We start from the raw sequence: 17807 nt of genomic DNA, 5'->3' as shown, positions 1-17807 counted from the left end.
AGAAACAATGCAAATCAATTCAAATGCACCAATATTTTTACTAGTTAGATCTTTGCTATTGTATATTTGTATGTCATCATGTTGTGCTATATCTTTACTTTTCGTTTTATCTTTCGCACAACAATGTATGGAGTTCAATTGTTATCTCAAGTGGATTTTAACCTTTGTTTGCTGTTTCGCGAGGTGTGATTAGCATGTGTACAATTTACGTTCTAAAAACTACAGCTATCTTGCCCAGAGTCTTTTTAGATTTTTATGGAGTTAGACCTGTTAGTGGATTTTTTATAGCCTTTCCTCTTAACCATATACATTTACGAATGATTGAATCTAAATGTGTAACCTTATAGTGATTTTTTATAGCCTTTCCTCTTAACGATGTACATTGATGAATGATTGAATCTAAAAAGTGTAGTCTTATACTCTCATCAGTTTCAAATTAGTCATTGCTTTAGTCTGTTCTAAGTTAAATATTTTTAACCAAACTTACAAAAATATATGTAAAGTCTCAAATACCGAATAAATACACTATTAATTTATATTCATGGTGCATTCAATGAAAATAATTTGATGGTGTATTTTAATACAAGTTGGGTCAAATTTAAATAAGTTAAATTTAAATAAAACTAAAGTGACTAATAATTCAGAACAAGGGCATTATTATTATTTTCTTTGCGAAAAATCAAATTTCATAATTTTTAAACAATTGAATGCAGTAGTAAAGATTTTTTTAGATAAAGGTAAAATTCCGATCTTAAACATTTACATGTGAATGCCTAGGTCCAATCGTTATAAGCTGCACTCTGAATCTATCTAGAAAAAAAAACTCTAAAACAGAAAAAGAAAAAGAAAAGCTTGTCGGGGTTTATACGCGCGCTTCGTGGAGTTGAGCGGTGACAACTCTGCTGTGCAGCAGACAGCAGCTCGCCGCCGCGGCCGCTGTGCGACCGTCGGGGGTGATGGAGGCGCCGGTACCATGGAGAGTGCTCGAGTTCTACAGCGGCATCGGCGGCATGGTCGTACCCAGCACCCTGCTCTCTACCCCTATACGCCGCATCCCATCTAATCTAGCGGCGGCTAGGGTTTGGCGCCTTACTGCTTTTGCTCGCAGAGGTACTCGCTTATGGCGTCCGGCGCGCGGGCGGATGTGGTGGAGGCCTTCGACATCAACGACGTCGCGAACGACGTCTACGAGCACAACTTCGGCCACCGCCCCTGCCAGGTACGCCGCTTTGACCCCAAAATCGCACGCGGTTTGGCAAAAACAAATTCGAACTGTTCTGTGGCGTGCAACGGGTGTCGATTAATGGTAGCGTAGATTTATCCTAGGCCCAAGGCAGAAAATTGCTGTTGTCATGATCACTTGAAGATTCAGAACCTTGGCTATGCCACCTGATTGTTATTGTAAAAAGTTACCTATAGCTATGGCCAAGTTGAGTTCAATCAGGGATGCCTTTCTTCATTGTTTGCCCATAGCTTGATAAATTAGGGCGAGTTAACTTAGCAAGGGAATAGTTGGGAGATTACATGTATTTCTCATTTCTGTAGAGTTATGCACTTGGGGCATGTAGCTGTGTCTTCTCTTCATGAAGGACGTTAGTATCTTATTTCTCAAACACTGGTTTTTATGTTTTAGTTTGACTTGTGAATGAACTGAACTATGGTATGATTGTTTTATTAACCATGCATCATTCTCGAACATCAGGGGAACATTCAAACACTCACTGCTAGTGACCTAGACAAATACAAGGCACATGCATGGCTTCTTTCTCCTCCATGTCAGCCATACACACGGCAAGGTTTCCTTCTCCAGAAGATTTATTGTAGCACTCTCTGCTCCTCTTCAATTTTGATTCATGGATCAACCATCATATAGGGCTTCAGAAGCATTCAGCTGATGCCCGTGCATTTTCGTTCATCAAGATTCTTAACCTCATGCAGAACATGAGCTACCCTCCACAAATGTTATTTGTGGAAAATGTAGTCGGATTTGAGGTTGGTATAAACTTTATTTGAAGTTTTATTTTTGCTTCAGCAGTTCAGCCTCTTAACAGTTTATGGGTCTTCTTTGTTAATGCCAGGTGTCTGATACACATGACCAGTTGCTGGAGGTCCTTTCAAGTCTAAATTTTAACTTACAAGAATTCATCCTAAGCCCATTACAGTTTGGTGTCCCATACTCTAGACCTCGCTACTTTTGTTTGGTAAGAACTTTTGAGTATCTTGGCATGTCTAGATTTTGTGTCACTGTTATGGCATTCTGATAGCCATTGTTTTTATTTTTATTTGCTTATTGCTTCTTAAACTCTTTATATCCTGAAGGAAGTCCAGGGAATGTGTTGTTTAGGTTTGTTAAAATATGATACTTTTCCAAGCATGTTGACAAATGTATAACTAGTGACTGCAAATGTATCTATTTCTCTCAGAAAAGAGAAAGTGTCTCTTTATGGTGCATTTTATGAAAAATCCACTGGATTGTGACATTGTGTAAAGCAATTCTGTGTCTACCTGCCAATTTTGAATCAACAGGCGAAACGAGAACCTATGCGATTTCAAAATGCATCAGTCAACAATAAGTTGCTCCGGACACCTATGTGCCTAAGCCAGACAGTGAAATGTACATCACAGGATAGGGACCACCAAACTGAAGAAGAGCAGGATCCAGTATGTAAACCAGTAAATGACTTTCTTGGTGAGTAGGGATGTTCACCCTCCAATCTTGTCAGTATGTTAAGGTCTATGGTTTGTATTTAAATTGACATGATTTTATTTGAGGAAGCTGATTCACAGTTAGTTCTAACAACACTGCATTTTATGTAGTCATGGAGGCTGATGCAGGCATTCAAAATCAAACAATTTTGCAAGATTACATAGTCCCGCTAAACTTGATTGAGCGGTGGGGGAATGCTATGGGTATCCTTGGTTCTTTCTTGTATAAAGTTACCTTCTTTATTATTTTTTTATTGTTCCTTAGGTAGGGTTCTTTCTGTTCGCTACTTTGATGCTTTTTAGTTAACTTGTAATGATCAATGTCGTATTGTGGTGACTCTTGACTATTTGCAAGATATTGTATACCCTGAATCCAAGCGGTGCTGTTGTTTCACTAAAAGCTACTATCGCTATGTGAAGGGGACAGGCTCCTTGCTGGCTACATCTGAAGTAAGACTCACCCTCAACACTCTTCTCTTTTTGTTTATGTTTCTCTCATTTATGCATCCTCTGATTTTGCCTCTTTAATTCTGAGTTCTGACGGTTTCTATTTTTTTTCTTAAATGATTACCTACTTCAAATACTAGAACCTCAAATGGGTTCCTGAAGAGAAGCTTGCAATTTCTTCCCTGAAGGAGTTAGGCCTACGATTTTTCACCCCTCGAGAGGTAGATACTTTTTTCACACTTTGTATGTTTTTACATCCTTCCACTAGCTATCATTTAGCATGTGTCATTCATAAATTTTGAGATAGCCAGTTTCCATTTTTTTTCCCAGGTCGCCAATTTCCATTCCTTCCCTTCAAGCTTCTGCTTCCCGGATCACATAAGCCTTAGGCAACAGTGAGTTTGGGTCCCACTGTACATTTCCGATTTGCTTCAGGGAACTTGTAGAACATTAGAACTACAATCCATATAAGATCATGAATGATGAAGTTATTTTTTTAGTAAGAACAGGTCACTGTCCAAATGGTTTATGATTACGACCTGCCAGATAACTTATGAAAATCACATTTTGCAGGTATGCTATGTTGGGCAACAGTCTGAGTGTAGCAGTTGTGGGTCCTTTGCTGCGTTATCTGTTTGCTGAGGCATAGATAAGTCCACCAGCCAGCTGGTGATGTTAACCTGACACAAACACTTCGGCTACTAGTTGCTGGTCAAAATTTTCCATAACTTAAGCAAGGTTGGTATCTAAGTATGATATATTCTTCTCCACTTCTCTGCGGGTTTACCACCATGCTCATTCGAACGATTCTCCACTTTTTCTGAACCTGATTGCTCCAGTACCACCATGCTCATTCGAACTATTCTCACATTGCCATGCAACTTGTTAGGTTTTAGGAAGTTTGGTCAGTGGGAACACTTCGAAAAGGAGGCTGCTACCCGCAAAGGATCACTGGAACTATGGCGGATCTAACCTATTATTACAAGAGAAGCTGTTTCTGCGTTGCTTTTCCCCCATGCGCACCTCGTCATGTTGAATACTTGAATGATGGTTGGAATTATGACATGTGATCCATCGATATGTACTTTAATGAGGTTATTGTAATGATTGTGGATCTGAGCTCAAGTAACTTCCACTGAATCCTGTAGCCAATTATTAATAGCGAATATATTTGCTTTTTTTTTCAACTTCTTTGCAAGTTTCACCGCATGCATCTGCTGCTCAACTTTTTTTAAACTTCTTTTCAACTTTTTTTTTTCACAGCTGTACAACCAACCACTGAGCAACACTGCTGCTCAACGTACTAGAATATTAGTAGCAATTGCGACTTCGAATGTTGGTGCAGGCATGCGGCTTCGAGTGAGTGCACCTGTGGCTAAAAAAAAAGTATCATCCTACCTCCTTCAGTCTAAAAAAAAAACTATATTTTTATGACGTTTAGAACAAACAAATTAGCCCTGTTTAGTTCTTACCCCGTAAACGCAAAATTTTGCGAATGAATCTTGCTAATTTGAAGTACTAAATGTAGTCTATTTACAAAACTTTTTGCATGGATGGACTGTAAATCGCGAGACGAATCTAATGAGCTTACTTAATCCATGATTTGCAACAGTAATGCTGCAGTAATCATTCGCTAATTATTATTTAATCATGGATTAATTAGCGTCATTAGATTCGTCTCGCGATTTACAACACATCTGTGCAAAAAGTTTTATAAATAGACTTCATTTAGTACTTCAAATTGGTAAGATTCTTTTGCAAAAAATTTTTGCAAAAAGAACTAAACACGGCCTTACTAATTCAGAGAGAACGGGAGGCAGTACAGTTTCTATGCTATTTGTTTCTCAGGGATTAAAGTTTAGTCCCCATCACATCAAAGAGAATCATACTATTTAAAAAAATATTAAATAAAATCAGTTTACAATTTTTTGCATAGATGAATGCTAATTTGCAAGACGAATCTAGTGCTACAGTAACCATCCGCTAATTATAGATTAATATGTCTAATTAGATTTGTCTCTCAGTTTAGCTCCAAATTCTGCAATTAATTTTGTATTAAAATTTTATTTAAAAATTTTAAATAACAAGATTTTCTTTGATGCGATATGGACTAAAATTAAGTCCTTGATCCAAACACCGAGATTGAACAGGAAATGAATCATTGCAAATGGGGAGATTTTGGGAATGTAAAACAGCTGACTTGATTCCTCCTGGCCTCCTGGGAGGCTGGGAGTCCACTGATGACTGAACGCTGAAGCCCTTCCGCCGTTCCGCGCCACCATGCGCCCACCACGGCTCCGCGCCGCCGCCGCCTCTCCGCCGCTCCCACGGCGCCGCATATGCACCGACGCTGCCGCCGCCACCTCCTCCGCGGCATCTTCCTCTCCTTCCTCGCCGCAGCAGGGCGCCGCCCAGCCCCTCTCCGCCCAATTCGCCAGACCCCTCGCCGCCCGTGGCCCTGCCGTCGCCGATGACCTCGCCTCCTCCCTCCGCGCGCTCCTCGCCTCCTCGCCCACGCACCCGCGCGCCTTCCCGCTCCTCCGGTCCGCCGCGCTGCAGGCGCGCCTCCCACCGGACGCGCTCGTGGACGCCGTCCTCTCCGCCGCGGACGCCGGCTCTCCGGCCGCGGCCGCGCTCCTCAGCAGCCTCCTCGCCTGCCTCTCCCGCTCCGCCCGCGATTGCTCGGCAGCCACGGCCGCGTACGCCCGCATGGTCGCCCGGGGCGTCGTCCCGGACGCCAAGTCCCGCACCGACCTGCTCGTTGTCACGGCGCGGAGCGCGTCGGCCGCGGACGCGCTCGCGGTGTTCGACGATATGCGGAGTAAGGGGTACCACGCCGACGCAATGATGTACGACGCCGTCATGCGGGCCTGCGTCAGGGGAGGGATGCATGGGGACGCCGTCAGGCTGTTTGACGAAATGGCCAGTGCCGGGGTCAAGCCCGACGAGCACGTGTATTCTCTCATAATCGCAGCCTTGTGCAAGCTGCACGATGTGGACAGAGTGCTCCAGGTGCTGGGGGAGATGAGGGAGGCAGGCATCAGGCCATGGGACTCGTACAATTACGTGGTGGATGCGCTCGTGAAGGCAGGAAGGATGGAGGAGGCACTGCAGGTTAAGGATCAGAAGCTGCTAGCTGCTGGAAAGAAGATGGATGTGGTTCTCGCGACGACGTTAATGCATGGGTATTGCTTGCATGGTAAAGTTGGGAAAGCACTGGATTTGTTTGATGAGGTTGTCAGGGATGGTTTGGCACCTACCATTGTAACATATGGGGTTCTGTTAAAAGGTTGTGATGCAGAGGGGATGACAGATAAGGCATACGAGCTATGCAGACAGATGATAGAGCAGGGATTGTTGTCAAGCGCATATGAGTTCAATTTGGTGATCAAAGGTCTCTTGCGAGACAAACGGTGGGAGGATGCCATCGGCTTGCTTGAGGTTGTGGTTGATACTGGGGTACTGGATGTCTACACATACAATTGTCTAATTCATTGGCTCTGTCAGCATCACAAACTCCGCGAGGCACTCAACTTATGGGAGAAGATGAAGGAAACAGGAATAAAACCATCTATTGTGACATACCACAGCTTGCTGCTGGGTTACTGTGAGAAGGGGCACATGGATGAAGCACTCAGGTTATACTCTGAGATGCCTGGGAAAGGATTCACACCTAACGAAGTCACTTACACAACTCTGATGAAAGGTTACATCAAAAAGAACTCTTTTGACAAGGCCTATGCCCTCCTCGATGAAATGCATCAGCATGGGGTTTCTTGCAATGACTATACATATAACATTCTCATAAATGGACTTTGCATGGCCAATCGTGTATGTGAAGTTGATGACATGCTGAAGAGATTTATAAGTGAAGGTTTTGTTCCAACCGCAATGACATACAATAGTATCATCAATGGATTTGTGAAAGCTGGTATGATGGGCTCAGCATTTGCTATGTATCAGCAGATGTGTGAGAAAGGTATAACTCCCAATATAGTAACATATACCAGTTTTATTGATGGTTATTGTAGGACAGACTGCTGTGATCTGGCAGTGAAGCTGCTCAATGACATGAGGCACAAAGGCATTCAACCTGACATTGCTGCATACAATGCTTTCATAAATGGGTTCTGCAAACAGGGGAATATGTCACATGCACTCCAGTTTTTTGTTCTTCTATTGAAAGATGGTTTAAAACCAAATGTTAATGTCTACACTAGTTTTATTACAGGGTACAAGAATTTGAAAATGATGGAAGGAGCTTCAAGGTTCTATTATAGCATGCTCAAAGAAGGAATTGTTGCTGATACAGCAACCTATACAACCTTAATTGATGGGTTCTCAAAAGCTGGCAATGTAGCCTTTGCTTTGGACCTGTACTCAGAGATGTTGGCCACTGGCAATATTCCTGATGATAAAACTTTCACAGCATTAATACATGGCCTTTGCCGAAGTGGAGACATTGATGGTGCTAAGAAGTTATTGGACGAGATGAGAAGATTAGATGTAGGTCCAAATGTTTTTACTTATAACATGATGATAAATGCATACATCCGTGATGGTAAGCTGCAAGAGGCATTCCAATTGCATGATGAAATGCTGAACAGCGGAGTTGTGCCTGATGATACTACATATGATATACTAGTTGGCTTGAAACCTGTGGAAGCGAGTCCCGCAGATGCAGAAAATCCTGTTCTAAATTCTGCCAGTTAAAGTATGAAGATCCTTAAGTCAGGCTTGAGCAGATTGAAATTTCCATTGTATGACACTGTTCAGATGGGAAATTTGCACTGTAAATAAATTGACGTTTTGACAATGTCATATGAAAGCGAAGGTAAGAAGTGGAACATGAATGTAACCAATATCTTTTCATTTTTTGACTTCTACATCACTGTTGATTCTTTATTCCACTCCAACATTCCTTTGTCTTTTATCTTTCGTAATTACCCTTTTCCAATACTTTTCTTAGTTCTTTTTTATCAAAACTTTCAGTTCAGTCTTTGGTTGTAAGGTTCAGCTGATATTATGTGTACCTTGTGGATGTTCTGAATTCAAACACTTTAGTTGTTGGATCTGACCTGAATAGTCAGTGTGTGCCCTATCAAAATCAAATTTGTAATAGCCCTGGTACCCACAATGTTTACATTTCAGTATATTAGATATATGTGTGTGAGGTATTGCTTGTTGCAAATTGCAATGGCTGATAATTGTTTCTGCATGAACTGGATCAGATCAATGCCAAATAAAGCCGTGGTGATTAGTTATAATAGACCAGTTAGATTAGACAAGATTGGTGTAACTAGATTCATCATGAAAAATACTTCCATAATATATAAGTCTTTCTATTTGAAATTGTATATATTTATAGATACTGTTAGCCAAATTCTTATATGGGAGACCTGATCGCCAAATGGATCCGGCGAATTATTTTGTAAGGTATTAACTTGTTTCCTTAGGCATTTAGCACAATCAACTGATGTTTACTTGGGCTTTACACCCGGACAACTGATATAGGAGTACTTCACCCTCCAAAATTTGAAACCTTTCCACGCCTTGAAGGTAGGGGTTCGTGTCCCGGGGATGCACAATAGCCAGTTACGCCCCCCCCCCCCCCCCCCCCGCAAGAAGGATAATAAGAATTTCCCCAGGCATGGATTATTTATTAGTAAAGGGCTAAAAATGGATTGTTTCCTTAGCATAACAAGACTATTTTGGCAACTGGGTTAAAGCCAAATTGGTGTTCTCCCTGCTATCCAGGTAAACAGTTGGTCTATATAACTGGTGTGATAGCTGTATAACTTGTTTAGATCTTATTGCTGAGTGTTTCTTACATTTCTTCTCTTCTGGAGGCACATTCTCTTTCTCAACCATTGTATCTCTTTCCTTTTTTATACATATTTATCTACTTACTGCAGTAGAGCATTCCCTTGCTGTTTTCGTTCAGGGGAAAAAAAATACTTCTAGCTTGCAAATGCTCATCATTTGAGCATTTGCAAGCTAGTTGGTTTATCACTTTAGTATAGTCAAACATTTTGTGATATTGATCAAACGTTTTTATTTTAACTGGATTTATTACGACAAATACTTTCATGATATATATGACTCTCTCTATATAATTTGTATTTTCACTGATATTACTGGTCAAGATGTCGTATATCGATTGGGACTACGGAATTAGGAGCAGTGTGGCTATCTCAGGGGGGTCCTTATGTATCTCGTGGAAGATGGCTAAGCAACTCACCTATAAAGCCCACTAAGACTCATCTAACAATGTATTCAACATTTTACTGAAAAAATGTTGAATTAGCATTCTGAAAATGTTGAACTACAATTTCAAAAATGTTGAACCAATCGTTTGAAAATGTTGAACTAATACTTCGAAAATGTTGAACCCCACCTTCTTCTCCGACGCCGGCGGCCGGTGGCGGCGGCCCGGCGAGACGGCGACGCGGGCGCGGTGGCGGAGCTGGCGGCGGCGGAGTAGACTCGCGGCGGAGCAGGAGGAGGTGGTGGCGGAGCAGGCGGCGGCGCGCAGCAGGCGGTGGGGTGCTCGGAGCAGACGGGCGGCGACGCGGGGGATGACGGCGGGGCCGCAGCCACGGCGGTTGTCCAGACCAGGGGAGCGGCGGCGCCGGGACGTCGGGGCCGTGGGGCGGCGGCGCACGGCTGTCGAGGCCGCGGGGCGGCGTCGCACGGCCGCGGGGCAGCCCCCCGGTGGCAGGTGGCGGCAGGGCCGCAGGCGCGGGGGTTGTCCGGGCTAGGGGCGCGGCGGCGCACGGCCACGGGGCAGCCCCCGGTGGTAGGTGGCTGCGGGCAGTGGGAGGGAGGAGGGAGAAGGAAGACAGAGGTGGGGATTAGGGTTTAGGTGGGATCCAAGGGTTGCAGTTGATTTGCACGAATCTCAAACACTGGAAGGTGATTAGAAAAAAAACTTCGGGAAGATATATAGGTTCCACCCTATCTCAGAGACTACTATACTACTATCTCCGGCCCGGCCCACTTATCAGCTTACGCTCACCCGGCCCACTTATCAGCCTCACTGGCATGAAAGGCCCACGCGCCCTGGCGAACGGCGGAAGACGCGGTCGTGTCGGGCGGAAGACGCGGGCAGCCGGGCGATGAGCCCCGGCCGCAGACGGCTGCGGGCGCAGCACAAGAGGCTTCCGGGATTTCCATAGCACGCACGCCGCCGCACCGCGCACAGCAGTGAGCATCACCCGCGGGAACCACCACGATCGAGGAGGAAGAGACAGAGGGGGGAGGCAGAGGAGGAGGACGATGCACCGGTCGGCGAGCTACTACCTGCAGCAGTCGTCGTCGTCGTCGGGCGCGTCGCCGTCGCCGGCATCCGGCGCGGCGGCGTCGGGGCCGAGTGGCGCGGCGGGGGCGATGGACGTGGGCCACCTCCGCCTGCCGACGTACGACCCGCGGTCGGACGCGGCCAAGAAGGAGGCCCTGGACGCCTCCCGCGCCGACCTCGCCCGCACCCTCGTCCACCTCATCCCCGTCGTCGTGCTCCTCTGCGGCCTCCTCCTCTGGTCGCTCTCCAACGCCACCGTCCCCGGTAACGCATCGCATGCAACCTACTCGCAAGCCTATTATTACTGTAGACTGTAGTAGTATATGCCGACGCCCTTTATTCAGACGATCGAGGATGTTCGTAGTCCGTACCGTATGGTCCGTGTCTACTGAGAACAGCGGACTTTTAAAGCCATGGTGAAGCCAGGTGATCACTGCAGAACTGCCAGAATCTGATCACCATCGTCGCATGTTTCTAGGATCCATTTACTACGAGTATGGCTAGGCGTTCGGGTTACCCGAAAATTTCAAGTTGGATTTTTCGAGTTTTAAAAATTTCAGGTTTCCAAAAATACCACCCGAAATTAGCTTGAAAAAAGAAGAATTTGAAAATTCGGGTTTCCCCGAATTACCCGATTTGCTCTATTGAACTGATGGCTTGATTGCTGGCCATCATCGGTCTGGCACTGGCGAACAGCGGTGGCGGTCGCTGGTTTGGCGCCCTGCTGGCCGACCTGCAGTCGAGGTCTTGAGGAAGCCGGGGTCGCCGGAGGTACGGAGAGGCAGAGAGCGACACCAACACCGAGGAGAAGGGGCCTCGCCACTTCGGGCTCGGGGGACGGCTGCACGCTCAGTCGCGCCTCGCGTGCGCAGGCGCAGTCGCGCTGCCGGATGCCGGTGGCGACGGGCGGTGGTGCAGTGGGCGCTGCCGGTGGCGAGGTGGGCGGCGGGCGCTGTGGCATGGGCGGGCGGCGGGGGCGGCGCTGGAGTCTGGCGGCTGGGGTGGCGCTGGGCGTTTTGGGGGGGGGTGCGGCGCTAGGGTCTGTTTGTCTGGGGTGGCCCTATGGTCTTGCCGTCTGGCAGGTGGCGGCGCTGGGCGTCTGGGGGTGCGGTACTGTGGGGGTTCTGCCTAGGATTAGAGTTAATGAACAAACATATTTGGGCTATTCGGGTATTTCGGGTACCGTGGCCCAATACCCGAATTACCCATACTAATTTCGGGTACCGTGCGCTGGAACCCGAATTAGGGTTCAGACTTTTCAGGCTCGGTTTTTTCATATTCAGACTTCGGGTTTCGAATTTTTTGCCCAGCCATAACTACGAATCCTTATGTTACCCCTACCACACAGTGTATGTTAGCACAGGGACAGGGGCAGAGGGGCCCACGTTTTAGGCAGCTGGAGTTCGAATCATCGTGCAAACTGAGTCAGTTCAGACGTCGGTGCTGTTCGGGTCATTGTTCATTGTCTGGCCTTCCCTACTCGCTTACAAAGCTACAACCCCATTTAGGCCGCCTCCGATAAGCTTGACGAAGTCGCTTACCGACGTGGAGCTCAGAGATAATAAACAATGAAAAAATTTCTCTCCGCACTACTCAGTACCTGTAGCTTCGGCAAACGCGCTCTCTAGCAGCTTTTAGGGCGCGTTTGGTTACCTGCTTCTGCGCGTGCAAGCATCCGCAGATGCAACCTCTTGCTGTTTGGTTGCTGTGAGCCAGGCTCTGTGTGTACAATGCTGGTGTTTGGTTGCCTGCACCGAGGCTGGGAGCAAGGCTCGCACGATGTTTAAAGCACTCTCAGCTAGGCTTCGCACATACGAGCAAATTGGTCGCATCTCGGGAGCCAGGCTCCGCCGGTGCTGGCTCACGCAGCCTGGCTCGCGGGAGATGTGAACCAATCGCGCCCTTACCAAACGTGCTATGCACCAGCGACCAAACAAGAGCTAGTGCAGCAGGTTTTGCACATTCTCTCTCCACCACATCAGACGAGGTCCACGATATCGTCGCCCGATGGAGGAGGCCTCTACTGGCACCGCTACAACTTCCAATAACTGTTGAGGCCAGCCAATAAACTGTTAGAGTTAGACAATGCAGGCAAGCTCGCAGTCAAAAAAAAGAAAAACAAAACCCTTAATTAATTTGAGAGGCCCTGATTTACTTAAATAAGGTGCATCCACATCTTAACAGAGAGAGAGAGAGAGAGTAAAAACGAATGTTCCACCTAAAGGTGTGGACAAATCTAGTTGAAAAAAGATTGGAAATCCACATCTCCAAATCATCGTTTTATGAGGTGACTTTTAGCGTGGGTTTGGATTGAGGGTTGAAAGGGGTTGGGAAGAGTTTGACCCGGGTAGACCCATGTTTAGTTGGAAATGCAGGTGGGCTAGGTTGATCTCGCAAAGGAACATTCTGCTTAGATCTGGGTTCAATCCGTCTACCCAAAATGAGTGGACGAGGTCAATCCCTTTCGCCCCGCCTTGCTCCATCTGCAACCAGCACAAGGCCACGCAAGATCGGTGGGGCGAGCGGAGCCGGCTGGCGGAGGAGGCAAGGCGAATGGGGTCAGGCGGCGAAGGAGGCAGGACGAGCGGCGCGCTCTAGCATGGCGGTGCAATTCGAGCAGTGGAGCGCGGTGTGGACTGCGCAGGACGACCTAGGACGGAGGAGCGGCACGGGTCGGGGGAGCTCTATTCGCAGTGACAGCGGAGGGAGCTCTGCTCCCCAGTAGAGGAGGGAGGTCGGGCGGTACGAGCAGAGGCGTAGATGGGGCTTGTATAGAAAAAAAACAAAAGAGAATGACACGTAGGGCTCGCAGATGACTGTGGCTGACAGTGTAAACTTGCATTCATCCCATCCCTCTTGATCAAACAAAAAATTAGGTTGGAACTAAACCTCTCGATCAAACACTACATAAGTATCCGGCCCTAAAAATAGGGATAAACCCAACCCATCCCACTTGGTCCCCAAACCACAAATATGCTTATAGTGAAACCAATTACCATGTTGTTGTAAAGGTAGATTAACCTGCCAACAAAAAAAGGGCATCTTTTTGGTATCTAGTACAAGTAATCTAGCCAATACATATCATGTGTACAAGAAAAGTAATCACTAAATGTTAAAATTGATTAGAAATCATGTCACTCTAGCTTATACACGTTGGAAAATGACAATATTACAAATTCAGTAGAAACTGAAAGTGATCTAGGCCCCTAAAGTGGGTTTTGGTGGTTAATGACAGAACACATGTGCGTTTAATCGTGTAATTGAGCGTGTGTGCAGGTGGTGAACATGTATAGGTGAATCAAGTGACGATATACGACCCTCGAAAAGGAAATGAAAAAGCGAAGTTCAAGTTTACTCAAGAAATTAGATTTTGATTTTGTAATTTGAGTATAGGAACGCCGTACTATCAAGAGGGACTTGGTTCAAGGGTTTTGATTTAGATCTTGTGCTCAAGAGAACCTATACAAACATTTGTGAGCCACAAAACAACTCAAAGGAGCCATAAACCGAAGTTTTTTTCCTGCCTGACCCGGATACTCCGGGTATAGGGCCGGATACTCCGGACCCCATTGCCCGGAGTGTCCGGGTGCTGTTTCTGGGCTGAAAACTCAGGGTTGCCCGGAGTCTCCGGGCATATACCCGGAGTCTCCGGGTACCCTTTCGCCCAACGGCTCTTTCTTGGCTGAAGACTATAAATACTCCCTCCATACCCCTTCAGCCCTCTCTCTTGCCATTTTGAACGAACATAATTCAAACCTAAGCCAAAAAGAGCTCCTTCACTCTCCCTTCTCCATTCTTGAGTGATTCCCTTGAGGGATTTGAGTGAGAAGCAAGCAAGAGCAAGGATTCAAGCGAGTGAGCCTCATTCCCATCTCTTGAGCGCTTGGTTTTGGTCAAGCCCGCGGATTCAAGTTTGTTACTCTTGGAGCCTTGTGCTCCTAGACGGCTAGGCGTGCTTGTGATTGCTCAACCAAGATTGTGAGCTGCACAAGAAGTTTGTAATCTCCATTCCTCACCGAGGAATCCATAGTAAGTAACCTTGGGCTTGAGAGGTGATCTCGCCCTTGGGAGAGGAGCATAGGGGTTCTTGAGCACCGTCTCTCGAATCCTTCCTCAACGGAGACGTAGCACCTTCGGGTGTGAACTTCGGGAAACAAATCCTTGTCTCCTTGTCTTAGTTTACTTAATTTCGTTGTCATTTGCTTGTGAGACTTCTTTTCTAGGGTTTGAGCTCGATCTACTCACTCACGAGTTTCTAGTGAACTTTATTTGTTGGATATCAACCTTAAGGAATCCCTGGTACTCATACTCTAGCTCGATCTACTTTTCATACAGAGATTCTTGCAGGTTCGGTTCAGGTTGTTCAAACCCGGAGACTCCGGATATAGCTCCGGATACTCCGGACCACCAAACCCGGAGTATCCGGGCATATACCCGGAGTATCCGGGCTAGTCTGTGTCTGACTCCTTTTGTTAAGTGTTTTAAATTACAGATTGCCTATTCACCCCCTCTCTAGGCATCTTAAGATCCTTTCAATTGGTATCAGAGCTTGGCTCTCCATTCAAAGGGCTTAACCGTCCGGAGAGGTCAAGATGTCGGATGATGAAAAGAATCAAGAGATTCCGGTTAATGAAGGTGAAAAAAGTGATCCTAGTGATAAAAGAGACAAAGACAAGAATGTAGAGCCATCCAACAACAACAAGAAGGGAAAGAATAAGAATGGTGGAGTAGAAAGTGAAGAAGAGACATCCGATGATGAGATGTCTTATGAGGAGTGGAAGGCATGGAGGAAAAAGAAGAAGGAGCAAAGGAAGAAAAAGACTAACTCCCGAGTTATCATTGACTCTATTGATGACTCCGACACCGATTCCAAGAGAAGAGCCTCATGCTCTTCAAACAAGGGCAGCTCATCAAAGTCAAAAGGCAAAGGTGATTATAGAAGAGTTGCTCATGATTACACTTTTTCTCTACCTAGTGAGCATAATGCATCAATTCACATGGGCAAGCCACCTTTCTTTGATGGTACCGGGTATAATCGATGGAAGACTAAAATGTTCGGATATATGAATGCAATCCATAAGGATCTTTGGAAAGTTGTGGAAGTTGGTTGTGAAATTCCGGATGAAGATGAAACTCCAACCCCGGTTCAAGCATATGTGCTACAAAGGAATTTCCAAGCATTGAACATCCTACACACATCCGTGAGTCCCGAAGAGTTTGACAAGATAGAGGATGCTCCAACCGCCAAAGATGCTTGGGACACTCTCCTAGTGAACCATCAAGGATCAAGGAAAGTACGAGAATCAAGAATCAAAACTTTAGAAGATGAATTGAGCTTGTTCTCCATGAAGAAGGATGAAGGTGTGAAAGAGATGTACAACCGCATGAAGAAAATCACAAATCAAATCAAATCTCTTGGTGGTGACAAGTGGGGCGACCGTGAGATTGTGGACAAGCTCTTGACCGTGTATATGGCTAGGGATGTTACTCTACCTAGCTTGATTAGAGCCGAAAGAGGATTCAAGCACTTCACCGCCGAGAATGTACTTGGAAGAATTGAGGCTCACCATGATCAATTAAATAGAGTCAAGATTAACCAAGATCTAGCCGAGCTTCAAGAACAAGCGGCCAAGAATAGTGGGTCGGCACTTCAAGCTAAATCAAAAGGCAAAGAAAAGGCAAACCAATCCTCAAAAAATGAAGGCGCTAGTAGTGATGATGATGAAGAGCTTAATGATGAGCAAATGGCTTTCTTTATCAAGAACTTCACAAGAGTATTAAGAAAAGGCAACTTTAGAAACTTTGGAAATAATAAGAAGTATGAGCCAAGAAGAAGGTCTAATAGGCCATGTTTTGGGTGTAACAAAGTTGGGCATTTCATTGCCGATTGCCCGGAAGAGAAGAAGAAGAACAAAGACACCAAAGAAAGCACATTCAAGAGAGATAGATCAAGATACAAGAAACAAGCCGGAGAAGCACATCTTGGTCAAGAATGGGATTCACAACAAGAAAGTGAGTCCGAGAAAGAAGATGTTGCAACCATGGCTTTCAAGGCGTCATCTCCACATCCTCCAAGCTTGTTTGAAGATCTCACCGATGATGAAGATGAATCTCCTATCATGTGCCTCATGGCTAAAAACTCCAAGGTAACATCTCCAAACTCATCGGACGATGAATTGGATAATGAAGTAGAAGTTGCTAAACTAGTCAAGAAGTATGGTAAAGGGGCCGCAACTAAAATGATGAAATTAGTAATGAAACTAGATGAAGCGGATGAGACTCTTGAAACAAAAGAAGAATTGCTTAGACTTTTGAGAGAAAAATTCAAGGCTCTTGAAAAGGACCTCGCCTATGAAAGGGAGGAAAACAAGATGCTTGTGAACTCAATCAAAGTCAAGGATGGCACTCTTCTTGAGTTGAAAGAGTCACTCTCTAGTGAAAAAGAAAAAGTGGATGATTTGACTAGAAAATTTTCTTTTGTCAATGACACTAACACTTTCCTAAGGAAGGATAATGAGAAACTTCAAGAGAGCATGACAAGCTTACAAGCTAATCACACGGCACTTGAAATTCAATTTAATACTCTTTGGGAAAGTACTTCTAAGACTAAAGAGACATCTAATTCATCTAGTCCTTCTACAAGTAATGGATGTGCACGGTGCTTTAATATTGATATTCAAACTTGTGCTACTAACCATGTTGAGATGAATGCAATGAAGAAAGAAATCTCTAGACTCACTCACTTGTTGCAAGAAGAGGCTCCATCACATACTCAAGTCCCAAAGAAAATTCCCTTTACAAGGGTAGGTGAATTTGAGAAACACACCAAGGGATTTGGGTCAAGATACATGAGCAAGTTTGGGTTTAAAGTGGGTAAGGGACTTGGTAGGAATGGGCAAGGAACTCCACATGCCATTCCATTTACCAAGAACAAGAACAAGACCGCCTTGGGTGCACAAGGAGGTCTAGTGAACATGACCACTCCCATTCATAAGACAAATGATGTAATTCAAGAAAGTGGTCATGTCAACTTCATCAAGAGAGGCACAACATGTGATGAGGGTGCTAAGATCGTTGCATCCTCATTCAAAGAAGATAAGTTCAAGGCCTCTAACCCAACTAAGATCAAGGCACAAGAATCATCTCATGTATCCTTTTATGCCGATTATGTATTGACAAGGAACCACCATGGTAAAGTGGTTGCCAAGTTTGTAGGACACCGTACGTGGAACACAAAAGTGAAAAAGCATGTATGGATGCCCAAAGTTCTTGTGACTAACATTAAAGGACCCAAGTATTGTTGGGTACCTAAAAGAAAAGAGTAACTTTGTTTTGTAGGAATACTCCTCCGGTG

The 17807-nt window shown here is 45.4% G+C and overlaps 2 protein-coding genes across 4 annotated transcripts; both read left to right on the top strand.

Moving 5' to 3' along the window:
• Window positions 1-850: 850 nt before the first annotated feature.
• On the top strand, window positions 851-4340 carry LOC120707386 (tRNA (cytosine(38)-C(5))-methyltransferase 2-like). 2 transcript variants are annotated; one of them, XM_039992277.1, is made up of 13 exons: window positions 855-1013; window positions 1109-1219; window positions 1546-1592; window positions 1703-1796; window positions 1874-1992; window positions 2079-2201; window positions 2527-2689; window positions 2818-2910; window positions 3062-3156; window positions 3294-3374; window positions 3484-3548; window positions 3727-3891; window positions 4043-4340. In XM_039992277.1, exons 3-12 carry the CDS (start codon window positions 1584-1586, stop codon window positions 3800-3802), a joined length of 918 nt encoding a protein of 305 aa, XP_039848211.1. In that variant the 5' UTR covers window positions 855-1013; window positions 1109-1219; window positions 1546-1583; the 3' UTR covers window positions 3803-3891; window positions 4043-4340. The 2 variants fall into 2 exon arrangements, with proteins under 2 accessions (XP_039848210.1, XP_039848211.1); XM_039992276.1 differs by lacking the exon at window positions 1546-1592 and having other exon boundaries at window positions 851-1013.
• Window positions 4341-5369: 1029 nt separating this feature from the next.
• LOC120707385 (pentatricopeptide repeat-containing protein At3g54980, mitochondrial-like) lies at window positions 5370-8238 on the top strand. 2 transcript variants are annotated; one of them, XM_039992275.1, is made up of 2 exons: window positions 5370-7132; window positions 7385-8238. In XM_039992275.1, the coding sequence occupies exons 1-2, from the start codon at window positions 5434-5436 to the stop codon at window positions 7864-7866; spliced, it is 2181 nt and encodes a 726-aa protein (XP_039848209.1). In that variant the 5' UTR covers window positions 5370-5433; the 3' UTR covers window positions 7867-8238. The 2 variants fall into 2 exon arrangements, with proteins under 2 accessions (XP_039848209.1, XP_039848208.1); XM_039992274.1 differs by having other exon boundaries at window positions 5372-8238.
• The last annotated feature ends 9569 nt before the right edge of the window (window positions 8239-17807 follow it).

The sequence above is a fragment of the Panicum virgatum genome, chromosome 5K (assembly GCF_016808335.1).
Source record: "Panicum virgatum strain AP13 chromosome 5K, P.virgatum_v5, whole genome shotgun sequence".
Classification (NCBI taxonomy): domain Eukaryota; kingdom Viridiplantae; phylum Streptophyta; class Magnoliopsida; order Poales; family Poaceae; genus Panicum; species Panicum virgatum.
Note: the sequence above shows the minus strand (reverse complement) of the source record. Positions and strands in the feature narration are given on the sequence as shown.